Consider the following 21,831-nt stretch of genomic DNA (forward strand, 5'->3'; position numbering starts at 1 on the left):
AGTTCTTTATTACAGCTAGGATCAAATATATAATTTTCTGTTTGGTTTTTAAAGTCTTTCACAAACCTATCCTTTCCTATATTTCCAGTCTTATACCTTTCTTCCTTCCCTGAATACTCTTCAGTCTAGTGAGAGTGGCCTCCTTGGAGTTCCTCACCCAAGATATTCCATTTCCAGTCCCCAGGCATTTTCACTGGCTGCGTCCCATGTCTAGGATGCTTGTCCACCTCACCTATGATTCCTGACTTCCACTGAGTCTCAGCTTGAATTTCACTTTCTGTAGGAAGCCTTGCTCAGTCTCCTTTGCTTTAAGACTACCTTCATTTATGCTGTTTATGTCTTAGCTCTTTGTTTGTTGTCTCCTCCATTAGACCACAAGCTCTTTGAGAATGGAAGTTGTTCATACCTCCCTTTGAATCCTAATCACACGTAATAGGCACTTAATGAGTGCTTGTTAGCTTGACTTGACTCTGATTCCAAATCCAGAACCTTTCCACTGAGACACTCTGTATCATTATCCCTGTTTTATAAATTAGTCAACTTAGACTGAAAAAGGTTAAGAGACATGCCCACTCTGTATCTGTCATGCCTGGCATGGTGATTGGCATATGTAAAATTGACTTTAATTCCTTTTTTAAGACTTAATCAAGCTGGCATAGGGTTAATGTTCTCCCACTCTGTGTAAGTCCGAACTCTTTACCTTTGTAAGGCCACCCTTCACCTGCATTCCAGAAAAAACTTGCCTAAAAGCCAAGCTTTTGTCTTTTATTCAGCGTGGCAGTCGTGTCTGACTCTCTGTGACCCCATTTGGGGTGTTCTTGGTAAAGACAATGGAGTGGTTTGCCATTTTCTTCTACAGCTCATTTTATAGAGGAGGAAACTGAGGCAAACAGGGTAAGGTGACTTGCCCAGGGTCACACAGCTAGTAAGTGTCTGAGGCTGGATTTGAACTCAGGAAGATGAGTGTTTCTGATTGCAAGTTCATGCGTTATCCACTGTGCCATCCACCACTGACTTAACTCAAATTCAAATCGATTCAATCAAAGCCTTTGCAGACTGTACCCATGTCTGCAGACCAATCCTATCACCTGAGGATTATTCCCATTTCTCAGCAGGGAAGTAATGGGGAGTAGTTGAGGTGATACTTAATCCACCTCCTCATTAAAATACCTACCAATTGAGATTGTCATGATGTAATGTCAGGTCAATCAGAAGAAGACAAACTTATATCACTTGAGATTTTGCTCTGTCATCTTACTAATTGTCATAAAAGATCCTGTCATCCTTCACTCAGAGTTGTTAGTTATTGAGAGAGGCCATTGACCCAATTTATTGGTTATCACTAGCCTAACTAATAAATTGATCATACTCAGAACCTTGTCTCTCAGTTTACCTTAATTTCACATGTGACACACATAGTAGGCACTTAATAAATTGTTGGTTGATTGATGTGATAGAGATCATTCAATATAAGAAAGGCTGTCATAGGGAAGAGAGATTACACTTGTTCAGTCCTACTATGTGCCAAGCACTGTGCTAAGTGCTGAGCGTACAAAGGAAGGCAATTCAAAATCCAGTGGAGACAACATGCAGACAACTATGCACAAATAAGATAACTGACAGGATAAATGGGAGATAATCAACAAAGGGAAAGCACTAACATTACAGAGCTTATAATTTTGGGGGGGGAGGGGAAGAATTTAGAGCTACTGTTAGGCTCTAATTTGAATCCATGTCCCTCCCGATGTTAAATCGGTTGCTCTCACCACCACACTACCCTGCCTTATCATTAGGGAANNNTGGTGGGGGAGGGGAAGAATTTAGAGCTACTGTTAGGCTCTAATTTGAATCCATGCCCCTCCCGATGTTAAATCGGTTGCTCTCACCACCACACTACCCTGCCTTATCATTAGGGAAAAAGTCTAGGACATGGCACCCTTACTGCCAAAAACTTGACCTCCTTTCTAGAGAAACACATAGTTCTTTCTGCAGGGACCACTGAGCCCAAGAGTTTGTGGCTCTAGCTGAGCCTTCCCCTTTCAACAAGCATTTATTAAATGCTTATTATGTGCCAGACATTATGCTAAGCTACTTTTCCCTATTACTTCCCTCCTAGAGATCTAACTTATTGCCTACTGTAATGAAGTCTCATCCAATAGATAGTGCAACATTTATATTCCTGAGGACATGTAGGGCCAGAAAAGGCAAGGCTAGCACCCTTTTCCACCATTGGTGGCCATTTTCCCTTCGATCCTTGATTTTTCTGCTCTTTCTTCTCTACAGGGACTGTCCTAATACTGCTCTCCAAGGGCTGGAAGTTCTACAATGGAAACCTTTACTATTTTTCCCAAAAGCGTACATCCTGGTATGAGGCTGAAAAGTTCTGTGTATCACAAGGGTCTCATCTGACATCCGTGGCCTCAGAGGAAGAACAGGTCAGTCCTTCTAACCCTGATTCACAGCAAGGCTTGGGAGAGTGGGGTAAGGAATCACCATTCTTAAAGATGCTCCCCTTTCAGGGCAGGGTTTGCCTCATTCTAGAACAGGCAACTCAGGTGGTGAAGATCCTTGAGCCGTAGGAGGATTGGTTGGAAGAACTGGACATGTTTAGTCTAGAGGAGAGAGGACATCGTAGGGGATTGCCTAAGCTGACTCCCAGGCCTAGAATGCATTCTCTCATCTCTGCTTCTTAAAACCCTTGATTTCCTTCAAAACTCAGCTCAAGAGCCTCCTTGTTCTTGAAGCCATTCCTGTTCTTCCTCTGTTCATGCCTCCCTCACAATTATCTTGGATTGATTGCCTTTATACTTATAAGAATACTTGTTTCTTCCCCCAATGGGATATAAACTCCTCAAAGAGTTATTTCTCTTTGCATCCCCAGTGCCTAGCATATGCCTAGCACATAGCAAGGGCTTAATAAATGCTTGTTCATTGACCTATTGACTGGTATGATAGCTATCTTCAGATATTCGAAGGGCTACTTGTGGAAGAGGGATCAGCCATGTTCTGCTCAGCCCCAGAAGGCAGAACTAGAACCAATGGGTGGGAGGTACAGAGAGGCCGTCTAAGCTTGATGTTCAGGATAACCTCCCAACAACTGGAGCTGCCCCAGAGTGAAGAGAGCCGTCCATGGTGAGTGACCAAGTGAGACAACACGCGTAAAGCACTTTTCAAATGTTAACACACTATATACATGCTAGTTGTATTGTTGCCGGTGCGGTCTTCCTCACTGGAGACCTTGACGTCAAGACTGGATGACCATTCATCAGTGAAGTCAGAGAGGATTCTTGCTAGCGTATGCATTGGACGGGATGGTCACCAAACCCTGAGATGTTGCGGTTCTGGCATTTGTTGGAGGGAAGGGCTCAAAATTATTTTGAAAGGGCTCCCCCTGTGATAAAGCTTTTTTTTTGGTTAGGCAATGGGGTTAAGTGACTTGCCCAGGGTCACGCAACTAGGAAGTATTATGGGTCTGAGGCCTAATTTGAACTCAGGTCCTCTCGAATCCAGGGCTGGTGCTCTATACACTGTGCCACCTAGCTGCCCCTCCCTTGATAAAGATGTGATGAGACCAGAGAGAGCACCAGGAAGCCCCTCATCCTAAAGGAAGTCTAGGAGTGTCTAATATGGTCCATATTCCACACTTGCTCTGGCTCCATTGAGTAGGGGTCTCCAAAGTTTTTTTGGTCTCGCACTCCTATCAGTAAGACATTATTGATCATGTACGCTTAATAAATACACATTTATTTACAAATAAATTCCAGATACCATTAAAATATGCAGCTAGTAGGCTGAAGTAATTAAGGAGTATAGTGGTTAGAGTGCTGGGCCTGGAGTAAGGAAGACCTGGGTTAAAATACAGTATCTGATACCCTGGGCAAGTCACTTAACCCCTGTCTACCTTAGTTTCTTCAGCTATAAAATTGGGTTTAAAATAACACTTATCTCCTAAGGTGGTTGTGAAAATCAAATGAAATAATGTTTGTCAAGCTCTTAGTATAGTGCCTAGAACATGGTAGGCACTTAATGAATGCTTTTCCCTTTCCCATTATATTATTATTGCTTATATATTATGTATATTATGAGGCATAGACTAAAGAAAAGTTTTTAAGGGATGTAATAAAGGAGAAATAAATGATATTTTAAGCAAATTTTATGTACTTTATTCAGGAATAAAGCACAGGATTCAGCAGATGCTGGCAGTGGAACTAGAGCACAGAGTGTTTAAGAACCATGAATGGGGACAGCTAGGTGGTGCAGTGGATAGAGCACTGGCCCTGGAGTCAGGAGGACCTGAGTTCGAATCCGGTTTCAGACATTTGACATTCACTAGCCGTGTGACCCTGGGCAGGTCACTTAACCCCATTGCCTAGCCAAAAAAAAAAAAAAAAGGACCATGAATGAATGAATGGATTCCATTCTTTTCATTTATTCATTCATTTGCTCATTCATTCACTCAAGGAGAGTAGAAGAGGCCAATTGTGGCTCTAAGCACCCTGAGCAGCGGGTGTATGCACCCTATGTTGGAGACCATTGCACACCCCTTAGGTGACTCCATATGCCCTTTGCCCTGTCCCCAGCATCAACCCCCATCCATGATGTCTGCCTTCACCTCCTCTGTGATTATTGTGTTCTAGGAGTTCCTTATTAGGAGAGCCAAGGGCATTTCCTACTGGATTGGCCTGACCAGCCTGGGTACTGAGAGCAGCTGGCACTGGGTCGATGGAACTCCCTACAAGGAGACCAACAGCAGGTGAGTCCATAGCTGCCATTCTTCTGGGAACATCCTTGTCTACACAAACTTGGAGAGATCTTGAAAGTTTCCCTGCGGCCATGCTTGAAGCAAGATGAGACTTCCTAGGCAACGTTCTGCTCTCAGACTCATTGTCCCTGCAGCCCCTGAATCATGCATTCACTCTCTTACGTCTTCCCCAGCTGTCCCTCAAGGTTGTAGCTATTTGTTCGCCTCCCACAAATTTCTGGCATTGCCACAAAGGCCATGCGCCCGTTGCCTTCTCTTCTCTCCATTCATGAAGCCACAACCCTAGCAGGGGTTCTCCTCACCTCTCTCACCTGGTCCTCATAGGTCTTCCTGACCCCAGTTCCCCCCAATCTAGCCTTTACCAGGCTGCCAAATGAAGTAAGTATAACATTTTAAAAAGTAAGAACAACATTTGCCTATTTTTCTATGGAGAATGTAACCCCCTTGAGGGCAAAGAGCAATTCTATTAATTCTAGTTCCATCCCCCCAGTGCCTGATAATGGGGGACCTGAACCTATCAGGGGCAGGTAGGCACTTAATTATTTTGGGGGTCAACCTCTGATCAGCCAATTTCATTCCATCTTTTCAGATCACTCTCCTTAGTTAAGAAAAACAGAAGGAAAATCTAAATCCAGCAGATCTGTCTTCTTGCCTCAGCTGCCAGTGGTTCATCCACCCCACACAGTTCCCCTCTCCTCCCCAACATAGCTAAAACCCTCTTTGATTGTCTGAACTTTCTGTAACTGCTTGCCTTTATTCTGAGCTTCAGCATTCCTGCCACTCTCCTTAATAGATCATGCCCTACCTTTGTATTGACTCTCTTTTACCCACCCATATTCTGTTTTTTAAAAAAATCGAAGTTGCTCGGGGAGTTCCATGAACATCCACATTTGTTTCTTCAGACCACATTCATCTTCCCCTCTTCATGAGAACTATTTCACTTGGTGGCTTCAGAACTTGACTTTTGAGAGTTTCCCATCCCTCCTTGACTGACTTCTCCTATCATATTTGGGTCCAGGAGAAGAAGCCACGTGTGGGTCTGAGCATGAGAAAGGGATAGCTGACTTCAAGTATTTGAAAGACTTGTGTGGATTCAGTTTTTTCTGTCTGGCCTCAGAGAGTAAAACAAAGAGAAAGCAAATTTTAGGTTGATGTCAGAAAAAATTTCTTAATCATTGAAATGGGCTGCGTTGGGAGACAGTGGCTCCCTCTATATTGGAGAGCTCTAAGCAAGAGCTGAATGACAAGTTATTGGGTGTGGTATAGAGAAGAAATTTTTGCAGGCACAGGTCAGATTGATGGCTACTGTGGACCCCTCTGGCTCTGAAATTCTGTGGGAAAGAGAGTAAGCATTTATTAAATACCTTTTGTGTGCCAGGCACTATGCTAAGCACTTTGCAAATATTATCTCATTTGATCCTCACAATGACCCTGGAAAGTCATTACTATCCTCATTTTCCAGTTGAGGAAACTGAGGTAGACAGAGCTAAAGTGACTTTCCCAGGGTCTCCCAGCTAGTAAGTCAGTCAGTCTGAGGCTGGATTTGAACTCAGGTCATCCTGACTCCAGGTCCAGGTCCAGGTACATAGGTACCTAGATGGGCTGAGCAGATGAAAGATAGAAGACCATGGGTAAGCTATGGAGAACAACACGCTGGGGACGGAAGGCAGAGGGGAGATGGAAGGCCAAATTCCGCAGCTGTTGCTCTGACCAGTTAAGTGTTTGGCCTTGAGATATGCCCAGTCTCTTCCATTACCTCCCCTTCCCTTCCATCATTTCAAATCTATTTGATGTCACCCAGCTTCATTTCATGAAATTTTTCATTCATTTTTCTCTTATTCAGTTCTGTGATTAAATAATTCCATTTTGGCTCTAAGTAGAATTTTGATTTGGGGCTGGTTCCTAGTTTTTTTTTTTTTTAAGTTTCCCAACTCAATAACCTTTAAATGATTGAATTGGTGACACAATGCACCAGCTTCACCGCCTACCCTAACCATTCAGTGCTGGTGCACGCTGTGAGCAGACATGCTTCCTTTATGCCTCAGTTGAAAGCATTTACAAAATCTGATTATCTGCATCAGCAGAGGAGCCCCTGTTCATTCTGGAACAGAAAATGCATGGCTCAGGCAGGGTACGTTGCCATGGTAACAAGCTTCCCTCTTGCCAGCCTTCCCTCCTGGGTCCTCCATCGCTGCCTTGGCCAGCCTCCTTTATTTCTTTAATACTTGGGCATCCTGTGGCCAAAAGTCTCTGACCACCATGCCTTGTCTGCCCTGCTGGCCCCCAATCAGCCATCTGGTCTGCAAGGCACGTTTGCTGTATCAGGATGTCTGAGACCTGCCGTCTGAACAGTAGTGTCCCCATCAGCCCCTCTGCTGGGCCAAGAGGGAAGAGCAGAGGATTGGGGCTGAAAAGGACAAAGGAAATGAGACATCCAGGCTTCCTGAAGCATCAATTTAATTCAGTTCAATTCAATCAGCATTTATTAAGCTCCTACTATGTTCCAGGCACCAGACAACAAAGACAAAGTAAAAGAATACCTGCCCTCGAGAAATCTACATCCTGCTGGGGGAAACAACATGTCTGCAGATAAGCGAATATTAGCTATAGTATTTTACATATTTATATTTATAAATAGATAGCAGTGGCTTAGCAGCTAGAGTTGAGGATCTGGGTTCAAGGCCCACCTCTAACTTCTCAGTACTCTAGAGACAGCTGGTGGTACAGTGGATAGAGTGCTGGACCTGGAGTTGGGAAGGCCTGAGTTCAAATCTGGCTTCAGGTACTCACTAGCAGTGTGACCCCAGGCAAGTCCCTTAACCTTTGTCAACCTCAGTTTCCTCAACTCTAAAATGGGGATAAATGTAGCACCAATCTCCCAGGGAAGTTGTGAAGATCAAATGGGATGACAGTTGTAAAGTGCTTAGCACACTACCTGGCATACAGTAGGTGCTATATAAATGTTTCCCTCGCATGCAGCGTGTGTCAGAGATGGGACAAGTTTTCCTGACTCTGAGGTCAACTCAATATTTACCACGCCATTCTTTCACTCTGCCCTGTACCTGTTGTTCAGTCATTTTCAGTCGTCTCTGACTCTTTGTGACCCCATTTGGGTTTTCTTAGTACAGATACTAGACTAATTTGCCATTTCTTTCTCTAACTCTGATGAGGAAACTGAGGCAAACAGGGTTGAGTGACTTACCCAGGATTACACAGATATAAGTGTCTGAGGCCAGATTTGAACTTGTGAAGATGAGTCTTCCTGACTTCGGGCCCAGCACTCAATGCCCTATAGCACCACCTAATGGCCTTGTAGGCGCTTAATGAAAGTTTGTTGTTTTGGATTGACTTTAGCCTTCCAGTCTCCATTCCATTTAGCTGCTATTTCCTTAGGCCTTCTGACTTTATTCATAGTAAAAATGTCATAGTTTAATTCATCCAACCACCTCTTGTGACAAGAACCCCCTATTTAGAGTCTCAGTAGTTTAAAGAATGTTTGCGGATGGTCTAAAAGCTAGGTGGTTCTCAGTATTGACTGCCTCTCTTTCCACCATTCAGGGGTTACACCCAGAGACACAGAAAGGCCTCCATGGAATCTGAGATCATTTTCAGATTTTTCTTCATCTCTTTGTTTTTTCACTTATTTATTTTCGGTGAGGCAGTTGGGGTTAAGTGACTTGCCCAGAGCCACACAGCTAGTCTGAGGCCGTATTTGAACTCAGGTCCTCCTGACTCCAAGGCCGGAGCTCTATCCACTGCTCCATCTGGCTGCCCTTTTCTTCATTTCTTGTCTAAGTAGCCAGCTTCCCAGTGACCTTAGATTTAGAGCTTTAAAGGGACTTGCGGGCTGCCTACTTCAAGCTTTTCATCTTATAGATAAAGAAATGGCGGTTCAGGGAAAGGTTGAGTAACGTGAACACAGCTAGTAGGTGACTTCTCTGACTCCAGTCTAGTTGGCATTCCACCATGGTGGATCCTTGCACTGCAGATACAGTCTAGACCAGGAGTGGGGAACCCGTGGTCTTGAGGCCTCAAGGCCTAGACTCCCCACTCCTGGTGTAGGCTTTGTCAAACCTGCCAGAGCTTGCTCCTGCAGGTGTAGCTTTGAAAAAAAAAAACACTTCTGGGCTGTATTGAGGGATCAAAGGACTCTTTACAGCTCAGGTCACCAGAATGACTTTGTCCATTTTAAAATTTTATTTTTTTTTTCTCCAGGTTCTGGATAAAAGGTCAGCCACAACCCTGGAAGATGAGAGGCAAGTGTGTGGAGATGCAGGTCAAGGGCCTGAGCTCATGGAAGGAAAGTGACTGTCAAAGCCATCTCCGAGGTCTCTGTAAAAGAGCTCTGGAGAGGTTTGAGGAGGATCCGGATGTAGGCGGAACAACAGAACTTGACTAGGAGGCCAGTGGTCCGTCCTCAGAAGAGGAGAAAAAAATGGGCCACACCTTCTCTCCTAGCCTCTGAAGAAACCAAGACACTGCAGCCAGAAGGCCAGGTTCATGGTCCCTTCTGACTTGGCATAGGGCTTTTACATTGTCACTTCCCGAGGACACTTACCATCTGATTTATTCACATTTCTTTGGCAGTCTATATTCCTCCCCGAGGCACAACTGTAATATAGGGGGTGCTTTAGAAGCTCTGAAAAGGCCCCTGATTGGAACTTGGCCTTGAGGAGATTAAGAGATGAACTCTTGATTTCTGCTGAGTCTTTCAGAACCTTGCAGGGAACAGGGTGGGAGTGGGTGTATATTTGTGTGGAAAGGCAGAAACTGGGGAATTATCTTTATTTCTATTTTACTTTGAAACTCTAGGGGGAAACACAAGACAAAGAATAATTTTAGATAATGTTCAGGGGGACATAAACATTTGAAGCAGGACTTACCTTCATGGAGCTTACAATCTAATAGGGAGATAATAATAATAATAATTGTAATAGTAATCATAATAGTAGTAGTAGTAGTAGTAAAAATAACTTAATAGCACTTACTATATGCAAGGCACTGTGCTAAGCGCTTTACAATTATTATCTCATTTTATACTCATAGCAACCAGGGGAGGGAGGTGCTATTGTTATCCCCATTTTACAGATGAGGAAACTGAGGCAAATAGAGCTGTGTTGCCCAGGGTCACATAGCTAGTAAGCATTGGAGGCAGCGAACACTGGTAAGCAGAATGCACAATCTTACTTGGTAAATGCATTATAGTGGGGACAAAACAAAGTTGTGTGAGGTTCTAAATGTAGCATGCTTGTGGGAGAGGAGAGCTTTTCAAGAAAGCTTCATGGCAGATTTAGACTTCAGGATAGAGAACTTTTCCAGACAATGAGAACTGACCAACAGTGGATTGGGTTGCCTGGGGAGGGAGTGGTCAGTCTCTCACTGGAGAACTTTAAGCCAAGACTAGAGGGCCACTTGTCAGGGATGGTTTTTGTGGTAGAGATTCTAGCCCTAGTGTACATTGTCCTAGACATCCTCTGAGTCTCATCCAGTTCTAAAATTTTACAACTAATTCTGGGAGTGTATCTTCTTCATGATTAGATGGACAAGTCTAATATCCAGGGTATTGTCTTTCCAGGACAAGATTCATAGGAAATTCAATTCAACTCAATTCTTCAATTCAAGGACTTGAATTAGGGGGAATGCCAAATAATTCTCAGAGTTGAACTGGTTAGTTAAATCTAACACTGTCTTTGAAAACCCTCTGAGAAAACACCCGTGAGAAAAGGACCCTGTGAGGTAGCTGAAGATGCTCAGTTTATGTGAGGGAATTGAAACTCAGAGAGGTTCAGTGATTTTTTTTTTCCAGGGTCATGTGGCTAGTAAAAAATCTGGGGTACCAGTTGAAGTGGGGCTTTCTAACTCCAAATCTAGCGATCATTTTATCTACTACAGCATGCCTCCTCTTGAGACACTCTATATATCTTTTTATCCCTCTGAAGATCTCCTATCCCAATAGCCTTTAAAAATTTATATGCTTATCATATCACACTGTTGACTCATTGGATCTTGCAGTAGTCCACTAAGACCCACAGATCATTTTTATATGAATTATTTTCAAACCATACCTTCCCGCATACAGTATTTCTGTGGATGATTTTTGGAATCTGACTTTTGGGGATTCTTATTTAGGCACAAGTTGGACTAGGTCCTTTCTAACTCTGAGATTCTCATTTCATGACTTTATTTTTTCCCTTCTGAGGTTCCTTTCAGCCTCTTGATTCTTTATTTTTTATTTACTTTTTGCTTTTTGGTGAGGCAATCAGGGTTAAGTGACTTGCCCAGGGTCACACAGCTAGAAACTGTCAAGTGCCTGAGGCCGGATTGGAACTCAGGTCTTCCTGACTCCAAGGCTGGAGCTCTATCCACTGCATCACTTAGTCACCCCAGCCTCTTGATTCTTCAAATTCATTTCACTTTGATTCAAGAAGCATTGATTAAGCGGAGCACTGTGATAGGGAAGATTCAAAGATTAAATAAGAAACAATCCCTGCCTTCAAGGAACTTTGTAGGGGGTTCAATTCAATTCACTTCAATAATAATTTATTAGGCACCTACTATAAACACTGTGTTAAGCACAAAATTATAACTAAGTGCAAAGGAGAGATACACACTGATTTTCTGTGGATCTTTCCTAGAATTAGAGAGATGGAAAGGAACGTCCTATATGTGGGTCCTATAGACATCAGAAAATCCAGGATTCAATTGGCATGAGGAAAATCTAAGTAGAATGTAAATTCCTTGAAGGCAAGAACTCTTTTAGTTTCTGTAATTGTTTCCCTAACACTGAGCACATAGTAGGTCCTTAATGATTATGGTAATGAATTGTGGTTTGAGTAATCTTTTCCTGGTGAAGTTTGCAGCTTTCCTGATTCCCTGTGTTGGTTTCTCCCTTCAAACTATGAATGAATGAATGAATGAATGAATGAATGAAAACTCATTTATTAAGCACTATGTAAAGTGCTAGGGATGTAAATACAGAAGTGAGATAGCCCCTGTCCTCAAGGTGCTTACCTTCTACTTGGGGAAGAATATATATAGGGAGTAGAGGCCAGGGAAGGGTATTTTGGCTTGGCAAATTACAGGAATGGGAAGTGGAGTCATAGGAAAGTAAATTGACATACCCTTTCCAGTAGCGATGGTGATATTGATATGATTATGGTTCCAGAATTGGAAAGTAGATGGGAGGAGGGGAGTGGTAAGGTGACTAGTAAGAAGATGGTTGTGGGGTAAGTTTTTTTTTATTATAATTATCCTGCATAGAGTTATCTATTTCCTTGTTGCATTCTCATCTTCTTCCCCAGTAGAATATAAGTTCTTTAAGGACTATTGAATTATTCTGTCTCTGCATCCCCTAATCTAGTACAGTGCCTAGAATATGGTTGGCACTTTATAACTATTGAATTGAATTTAGCCCCTCTACACTTGAGTAGTTGGTTTTAAAAATCAATTTGACCTCAAAAATCCATTCACCTGGAAATCATTAGGTACACCAACCATGACTTTTCTGATCCTTGTAGAGACTATTATCAGGAAAGGGTCTGATGGAAAATTAACTTTTTTTCCAATCCAGAAGGAAGGCCTGAAGGATCATGGGAAGCAGAAGCCTCTGATGACAAGGAAAGCTGGAAACTTTTGCTTTCCCCAGAGAATATACAAGGGGAGGGTAGCTACACAGCAGTAGTGAATTGATGGCAAGGAAGGATGTGGCTATTCAACACTGAATAGAATCATGAACAGTTGGAGCCTGGTCTGGCTCATTGACCAAGTTCAGGAGTGACCTGCCTATACAGAATTTGTTGTTGGCCTGGATGTCCCTAGTTACCATGTTACCATGCTGTGGGATATGGTGAAATTATCCCCTCTCCAACTCTCTCTCCCTCACTCTCTCCTCAATATTGGTCAGCCAGCTGGCATTGATACCCTTCAGACTTTGCCAATCTATTTGGAATTTGTTTATTTGTTATCTGTTATATAAGGTAATTTGTCTCCAGGTAAATATAAATTGATTTATATTACATTCTGAGTGTTTGCTATAAAAGAATGAGTCATGAGGGAAGGAAGATCAAAAGGGTTAATTGATTGAGACTAATTGCCATGAACCTATATTCAAGTAGATATTTTAATTGGCACCCCAACACCTCAGCTCAGGCTCTGCAAGTGTAGCCTTAAAAAACCAATCAGATTGCCTCCACTACCCAGTGAGGCACTTGAGGAGGGAACCATTAGAAGCAAAATTTGATACATGTTCTTAAATGTTCCTTTTTCCCCTTGGTTAATGCCCTTATATAACACTGGGTGCACATATAACAACACTATCTCCCATGGGACTTCCATGGTTGATATCCACTAGAGAACTTACTTCCCACTGAACACACCCAAAGCACCCTGAGGTCCCAGTCTTTAGCTACTGACTTGCTACCACTTAAGCTTGTGTGGATCCCAATATTTCCCTAGTGCCCCAGGTTCCATGTTTCAAATATTGGGGTTTATATTAGCTCCCCCAAATCACTCATAATTCTTTCAGCTTGTGATTCCTCAATCTTATTTTCTTTCTCAGTTCAGTCCTGAAGAACTTACATACATTCAGTGTATGCATATACATACATATATAACTAACATATATGTGTGTATAAATATATACACACATATATGTATGTATTATATGACATGTGAATGAATGGAATGTTCAGTCATTTTTCAGTCATGTCCAACTCTTCGTGACCTCATTTGGAGTTTTCTTGGCAGAGATACTGGAGTGGTTTGTCATTTCCTTCTCTAGCTCATTTTTCAGAGGAGGAGCTGAGGCAAATGGGGTGAAGTGACTTGTCCAGGGTCGCATAGATAGCAAATGTCTGAGGCTGGATTTGAACTCATGAAGATGAATCTTCCTGATTCCAAGCCCAGTGCACCACCTACCTGCCCAGTATGTTTTTTTATATGCATGTATGTGTGTGTGTACATTTATATGTAAAATTTATTATAGTGGTAACAACACTAAACAAAGAGAAGCTAAGGCAATCACTACCGGTACAGATTCAATTCCCGGCTCCCCTCTCTCCCCATCCCCATCTCCTGCATTTGGTCCTTCCTCATTTTCATTATGGGAACAGTTATGCCCAAAGCCCATTTGCAGAAGAGCTGGCAGATGTGTTAGCAGGCTGGCCCTTAGAAGTCACTCTGGGGCCATGCACATAGCCAGCTTCTTTTACCACATTTGTACTTGAGAAAGCAGACCCGTCAAGAAGCATGAGTCAGCTAAAAGTCTAATCTAGTTTGTAAAGCAGGATCGGATCATGACCATGGACAGCTACCCTTTAGGTTGGTACTCAAGACAACTCCAGCACTTCCTTGGATTTCTTAATGTTGGTGGCTTCCCCTCTGGGATTGTCTCCAATTTACCCAGTCTGTATCTAGTTTGTATTCGGTTATTTGTATTATGCCTCCCTTAGACTGTGAGCTCCTTGAGGGCAGGGACTGTTCTGTTTGTTTGTTCTTGCCTTTGTCTCTCCAGGGTTTAGCACAATTAGCCAGGCACTTAATAAATGCTTGTTGACTTGACTTAATTTTTGATGTAGACGATCCAGAAAATGCAGAAGAAAACAGTAAGGACATCACAGAGGGAAGCTGCTTCCACACAGGTAACAAGGTAGTCAATCAACAAACATTTATTGAGTGGCTACTAAATAAGACATTGTGTTAATGGGGGAAGGAAGAACATGGTCCTACCTTGACAGAACTTATAATTTGAGTGACTATGTACAAACCCACAAAACAGGGGAAAAAACAAGTGAGGCAATACACTATTAAGTGTCAAATGAGAGAGACAGTGTGGCACAGTGGACAGATCTGGAGTCATGAGACCTCGATTCTAAACTCTAAGCCACAAACTTGCTGTGTGACATTGGGCAAGTTGCTACCCCTGGGCCTCAGTTTCCTCCTCTATAAAATGTGAGACAAAATGATTTTGCTCTTTAGCTATCCTCTCCTTCTTTCCCTGGATACACTCATTTTGTTCTTTCTTTGACTTCACCATTCTCCCCCTCCCCAGCTGGGTACCCAAACCTCCTTTCTCCCTCCTGTTTATATGGAAGGATTGTTTGACTCCAGTGTGAAGAAATTTGGATTCTGCATTGTATAAATTATATGATTATGTATGGTTAGTACATAATATATAATTAATAATAATTATTATTGTAATAAAAATGAAGCAACAGTAACTGCATTTGAATGCAGGAAGATGATCTGCTCTTAATGAATGCTTTTTCATTCAATCGTTCACCCCAATTCCTCCTCCCAAAACTCCCTTTTATGTCTAAGAGATCATAAGAGTATTGATTTAGGGCTGCAAGGGACTTCAGAAGCTGTCTCGTCCAATCTCTTTATTTTACAGAGAAGGAAACTGAGACCCACAGAAGTGACTTGCCCAAGGTCACACAGGTAGTTAAGTAATAGAGTCATAATTCAAACCCAGATCCTCCTATTTCAAATCCAGCCCTCACTGTCACTATAGCTGATGGACTCAGATTGTTTTGCATGACAATACATATTTGTCACAGTATGTTCGTCTTTTGTTTCTTTTTTTTTTTTTAAGTGGGCTGTGGAGTAGAAGGGGTAGATACTAGGTTCCTGCTAATTAAATCAAACACTTAAAATTGAGAATTTGGGAGCTGGCTACAGGTCTGGAACATTACACACACTTTCCAGTGAGGTTCATTTTACACAGTTGTTTTAATTTGAGAGAGCTCTCATGGGGTGGGGACAACCTAGAAATGTTTGTAACATTAAAAACAAACATGTCAATAAAACTTTTTTTTTAATTAAAAACAATTAAAAAAAGCAAAGCATTTTTGAGCTATTGGAGAAGGGACCTCGGTGTTTATTTAATCTAAGCCTCTCATGGCAATATCATTAGGATCATGAGTAGGGTAGGAAGGGGTCTTCAAATCCATCTGGTTCAATGTCTTCATTTTGTAGGGGAAGAAACTGAGGTTCAGAAGAATTCAATGGGTCCCATTTGAGCCTTGTGGCAACTCTAAAAGGAGGTGATATGGGTGATATTTTTTTCTTTTTCTTTTTTTGGTCTGGATCTAGGATTTCATCAGTGTAGGGTGCACCAAGGAAGGAAACCAAATGGTGGACAATCCTCCATAGGTTAGGGTCTCAGAGAGTTGTTTGGAACACAGAGGTAATGACTCATCTAAGGTGACACAGATAATTTGAGTAAAAAGCAGGACTTGAACCTAGGTCTTCCTAATTTGGACCCAGGACCTCCACATTGGTGGTGCCATAGTGCACAGAGCGCTGGGCCTGGAGTCAGGAAGACCTGAGTTCAAATCTAGCCTCAGATACTGACTAGCTATTTGATCCTGGGCAAGTCACTTAACCTGTTTACCTCAGTTTCCTCATTTATAAAACTAACTGAAGAAGGAAATGGCAAACCACTCCAGTTATATTTGCCAAAAAAACTCCAAATGGGGTCATGAAGAGTCAGACAGAACTGAAAAACAACTGAACAACAACTTGGAGATATAAATATGCCAACCCATCCCTTTCCTGCTCTGCATGCTTAGCAGCTTATAAGCTGCTATGGTAAAAAAATATATATATATATGTACATACATATAAAGCTTCTCACAGAACTGGATGAGAACCCAGGGTCACTTCCGCTGCCATGGAATGGTGCTGGGGTGGGGTAGGATGGGTCTGGATGTCTGGGTTTCTTTCTGGTGAAGAGAAGGCCAGTGACCAGGCTCCTTGGTGGGGAGGCCCTGGCCTACCAGTGGATGACTGGATGAAATGGACTGTACCATTTCTGAATGTAACAGGGTCAATAACTAATTGATGAATCAAAAAGCATTTATTAACTAGGCACTGTCCTAAGCTCTGGGGACACAAAGAAAAAGCACAGACAGTCCCTGCCCTCATGGAGCTTACATTCTATCATCTTCCCTGTTATTCTTTTTAGTTTCCTAAAGCTGCTTTTTTTCAAGATTTGTTTTTTTGGAGGGGCCCTCCACTGAGTGTTCGGGTTTTGGGAGTGAAGCCACATTCTTCTTTTCCATACCCTTTACAATTTTGTAGAAAGCAGTCATATCTTTTTTCTTAGCTTCCCTCCTTGCAGATAGAAAGAATTTACATTTTCTTTACCTTCTTTCATTGGGCCCCCATAGGAGGGTGGACAATTATGGGCCCTTCAAAATTCTGCCAGCCTAGTGCCCAATCTCTGAAGATGGACTCAGGAATGGACTGTGCATCTATAGCCTAAGGTTCAACCCAGCTAAGCCCGCCATTGGCCCACAGGTAAATATTTGGTGAAGAATGACTTTCTTTCTCTGTCTTTTTGGGGACCCTTGCTTACGTCTTGGGCTGGTATCATCTTCAGCTCTGTAGAGCCTTGGCTAATCTATTCTAGAGTCTTCAGAATCAGGGATTTCCTGCTGTCTTTACCAAGAGTTTTAGCTTGAGGTACTGAAACCCAGAGGTCCTCTTCTATAGATTCTTTTTATGGTGCTACTTTCAGAAAGTCAGCTCTGGACACATTAGAGGGGAAGCTCCTTGAACTGGACCCAGCTGCAGAATCCCATCCTCAGACTTTGTTCTCATTCTGTCCTTTTCTCCCTCAGCCTTTGGCATGGGGGTGATGGTCCAACCCAAGGCATGATGACCTTCAGGCCTCTCTTTAGGTGCAATGGGCCCCCAATGTCTTTTGTCTACTTTTACTCTTTGCCTAATTTTTTTTTTCTTTTCCTTTTGGCCAATTTAATAGGGGTTTGGCAATTTTTTTGTAAGGTACCTCAATAGGAATGCCCATATTTTCCATGGGGTGATCCATGGTCATTTCAGTATGACCTATGTGTACCCTATGATAACAGCCATGATTACTGTAAAGTAATATAGTTCTCTGAGCAATTCCATTGATTTCTTCTGTCAAATTCTTGATCATAAGGTCTACTGATGAAAGAACTTGATTTAAATCTAGAAATGATTTATAATATTTGTAAAGTCCTTAGTGCAGTGACTGGCAAATAGGAGGCACCTAATAAATGCTTATTCCCTTCCTCTTCTCCCCAAGTAGGAAGGCAAAAGTTGCCTGTTCTTTTGATCAGCAAAGAAAAGGTCAAATCTGTCCAAAAGGGGCCCATTAGCTTCAAGGCATTCCTATTCACATTTGAATGTTGAGTAGGAGGTGACCTGGGCAATGCTTTTAAAGCCATTCTGGCTCAAAAGCTGCTTATAGAATTGTTTTTCTGTCTGTTCTGAAGTCAAACTGGGTTTATCCTAGCTAAATAAGCAAACTCCCATTGCTGCAGGTCTAAAACCCTTTAGCAAAAGTATTCTGTTTGCTTTTTCATTTTTTATTTCCTGGAATTTTCCATAATGTCACCATTAAAAACACATTCTCATTGTTATTTCAAAGTGATTCATCAGCATTTAAGCCTTTGATGCTTTTCTAACCAGCCAAGGCTCCTACTTCTTTTGGGCTGAGCTGCCATATCCCTCCTGCCTGTGGCCCCCAGCACTGTACAAATGTTGTTTTTCATCTTTTATTTGCTTAGAGCTGTCTAGAGATATTTCAGCCTAGAGGAGAGAGTGGGGAAGTCCTGGGGTTCAATTCCTGTCTCAGACCTTAGGCGAGTCACTTAACCTCCTGAGCCTCAGATAATTCCCTAGATTTAGCAGTATCTCCCAGTCATTATCACCCATAGCTAAGACATCCCACTTCCTTCCTACTCAAGGCTTCCTGAACTGAAGAATTTGTCATGGTATCTGGTCTGGTTGGGCTTCCTGCTCTCAATACTATGTTCTCTTGGGGGCCTCATCATGACTGCCTGGGTTCTAGCCTTGAACCAGAAGCTTGGACAGGAGGGATAACTCTCTGAAAGCTTTCAGGGTCCCACCCCACTCCCAACTTAAGTATTCAAATACCTCTTAGGAGAAAAAAAGTGACATCACTGCCTGTGGCCTGGTTATAATAACCCACTTGCAGGCCTCAGGCCTCATCTGCTTCTCAGGTGCACTCCCCATGGCCTTGGACTTCTCCTCAGGCTGCTGACTGACTCCCTGGACCTTGGGCCACTTTCCTGTGCCACCCTCTTCTCTCCCTGGATGCTCTTTCTGGGAACCAAAATGTCTTTTCTAGAATTTGTTCAAAGTCCTCTAGATTCACCCATCAAAAAGCAAAGTTGTTAAAAAATGCCCTACCCTGTAAAATGGCCCACTTCTGGACTTCATAGAGTTTAATGCTGGAAGGGATCATTTAATCTGACCCTCTCCTTTTGGACAGGTTATCTTTTTTTTTTTTTTTAGGCAATTGGGGTTAAGTGACTTGCCCAGGGTCACACAGCTAGTAAGTGTCAAGTGTTTGGTCTGAGGCCGGATATGAACTCAGGTCCTCCTGACTTCAGGGCCGGTGCTCTATCCACTGCGCCACCTAGCTGCCCCCTGGACAGGTTATCTTTTGGGGTATTCTTGCTTATGTCTTGGGCTGGCATCATCTTCAGCTCTGTAGAGCCTTGGCTAATCTATTCTAGAGTCTTCAGAATCCGGGATTTCCTGCCCTTTGTACCAAGAGTTTTAGCTTGAGGTGTCTTGATTACACTCTGTAACTGGAATGTGTGGAGAGAGGAGTGTTGGGTAAGCACTCAGCTGAGATGTTACCTGGGCCATGTCTGGGGCTGACCTAGATATAGTGGGCCAGGTGATGCAATCCCAATCATAACAGTGAGGACCCAGGACAAGAGTTCTAGAACTGAAAGGTTTGGGTTTTCTAGGCCAGGTCTTTGGTGCCATCTTGACTGCAAGATGGCCAGAGAGGGAAAACATGGTCAGGGAGGTAAATGAGAGGGCTGGACTAAAAGCTCTAAAATCTCTTTCCACCCTGAAATTCTTTGATTTTAGGTTCATTCACCCAGACAAATGCACAATTCACAGCTGCCAATGGAGGGGCAGGGGGAGTGTAGAGGAAGAAAGAGTTTATTAAGTACCTACTATGTGCCAGGCACTGGGCTAAGTACTTTACAAATGTTATCTCATTTATTCTTCACAATAACCCTGTGAGATAGATATTATTATCACCCCCATTTTACAGATGGGGAAACTGAGGTAGACAGCAATTAGGCAACTTATCCAGGGTTACAGAAACTAGTAAGAACCTGAGGCTAGATTTGAACTCAGGTCTTCCTGTCTCCAGGACCAGTGCTCTATCCATCGCACCATGTATTTGGTTGCCTGCCACTAAGCCAGAGGAGACTACAAGGAGATCGAGATTTGAAGATTCTTCATCAGCGCTATGAAATCTTGTCCTTGAGAAAACTCCATCTCCCTGGGGCCTTTCGTACATAATGTCCTCCTCTGGTGTGAAGTTGTGTCCTGCTCAGTGGGTAGAGGATTTCCACTTTCTATAGTTTAACGTACATCCCTAATCTCTAGATAGGGGAGCCCCAAAACTACCTCCTGCAATTCTTGTTACTGGTTAAGAGTGACTTTTGCAGATAACGTCCACACTGGGTCCTTGCTGACGTCAGGTATCTAATTACAGTCCCTGTCTTCAGAGAACTTGCATTCTCTCAGAAGAAACAACATGCACACGTAAAAATAACTACAAAATAAAAGCCAAGTAAATACAAAGCAATCTGAAAGGATGTGGAAGCAGTAGCAGCTGGGTGGGTGGAAGGAACCAGGACAGACTTCCTGTAGGAGATGGCATTGGAGGGGAGCCTTGAAAGCAGCTAGTGACGAGGGTCAGGAGGAAGTACATGCCAGTTTGGTTGGTTGTTGTCCTTCACTCTCAAAGAGGTCCAGTCCTTTAGGAGGCTGCTTGATGAGATGGAGGCATCACTTGGCCAAGCTGATCAAGCCCCCCTACTGATCATTTCAGGCTCCTTTGGGAGAACTTTAAGTGGGAATGAAAATGGAGCCCATAAACTGCTATAGATAGTGGATGGAAGGATGTTTGCCATATTTTCCCTTGTTTCATATATGGGGAATCAGAACAATTCAGTGTTTGTGCCCAAATATTTCATTGCACAGCCCAGATGACTCACAGTTCCACTTACAGATGAACTTTAAGGAAGACTCACAGTTTAAATCATTCCATGATTTGAGCTCTTTCTTCGAGAAATGGACACAATGCTCATTGTTATTGTTGTTGTTTGGCTCTCCTGTTATCCAAAACCTAGAGAGAGAAGAGGAGAGAGAGAGAGAGAGAGAGAGAGAGAGAGAGAGAGAGAGAGAGAGAGAGAGAGAGAGAGAGAGAGAAAATTTGTAGCTATACACCAAAACTTAATAGAAAACTTTCTCCTTTGTGTCTGGGTGCAGCCCTGGAACCTAGCAGCCTCAAATTGGCCTGGCCTCAGGTGTTATCCCAGTATGGCTTCTCAAAAGGGCCCTGAATGCCCAATCCACAGCCAAGGCCTGGGAAGTCAGTAGCACAGGACACCTCTAGGGACATTCTCCCTCTAGTCTTCTAAATTCTTCCAGAGACATCCTAAGTGGCCCCATGTTCCCCCCACCCCTTGCCAGGGCCTTTATGAGTACCTGAAGGAGCCCATCAAACTCAGAGTTCCTGCCTTATTTTCACCTCAGTGTTTCTTGAGGCCAGGAGAGGTTCACACATATGTGGATGCAGACAGAATATATATGTCCACAGAGAGTAGAGACATACAGAATAGTAGCAGGGGACAGGTAGAGTTATTTCCTCTGACTTGGCCCTCAGCCTGGGCTTCCCCTGGAGAAAGCTCCCAGAGTTTCGAAAGGGCCATTGGCAGACAGAAGGCCCAGGGGAGACAGGGCAGGGTGGACTCACTCTTTGGTCTTGGCCTCGTCATACAAGGTCCCATCTGTCCAGTGGAATGTCTTCTGATCTTCTCTTCTGTTCAGGCCATTCCAGTACCGGAAACCATTAGCTTTCTTATACAGAAAGCTCTAGAGATTGAGACAAGAGGGCTTTTAAGGGGGAATACATGAATATCTGAGCATGTATGTGCACCCAATGGTTGATTGTGTATGTTTGTGAGTATTCTGTGTGTGTGTGTGTGTGTGTGTGTGTGTGTGTGTGTGTGTGTGTGTGT

General features: G+C 43.0%; 2 protein-coding genes across 2 annotated transcripts in view; one reads left to right on the top strand and one right to left on the bottom strand.

Moving 5' to 3' along the window:
* Window positions 1–9,677, top strand: part of LOC114026332 (C-type lectin domain family 4 member K-like) — a 14,844-nt gene extending 5,167 nt beyond the window's left edge. Inside the window, exons 4-6 of the mRNA XM_027840011.1 lie at window positions 2,284–2,435; window positions 4,638–4,753; window positions 8,978–9,677. Of these exons, the coding sequence (XP_027695812.1) occupies window positions 2,284–2,435; window positions 4,638–4,753; window positions 8,978–9,161 (452 nt within the window). The 3' untranslated portion in view covers window positions 9,162–9,677. The remainder of the gene's footprint in view (window positions 1–2,283; window positions 2,436–4,637; window positions 4,754–8,977) is intronic.
* Window positions 9,678–19,140: 9,463 nt separating this feature from the next.
* LOC114026312 (C-type lectin domain family 4 member K-like) overlaps window positions 19,141–21,831 on the bottom strand; it is a 27,696-nt gene continuing 25,005 nt past the window's right edge. Inside the window, exons 6-7 of the mRNA XM_027839978.1 lie at window positions 21,567–21,685; window positions 19,141–20,936 (exon numbers count right to left, since the gene is read on the bottom strand). Coding sequence (XP_027695779.1) covers window positions 20,759–20,936; window positions 21,567–21,685 — 297 coding nt within the window. The 3' untranslated portion in view covers window positions 19,141–20,758. The remainder of the gene's footprint in view (window positions 20,937–21,566; window positions 21,686–21,831) is intronic.

The sequence above is a fragment of the Vombatus ursinus genome, unplaced genomic scaffold, assembly GCF_900497805.2.
Source record: "Vombatus ursinus unplaced genomic scaffold, bare-nosed wombat genome assembly UNPS02014837.1, whole genome shotgun sequence".
Lineage (NCBI taxonomy): Eukaryota > Metazoa > Chordata > Mammalia > Diprotodontia > Vombatidae > Vombatus > Vombatus ursinus.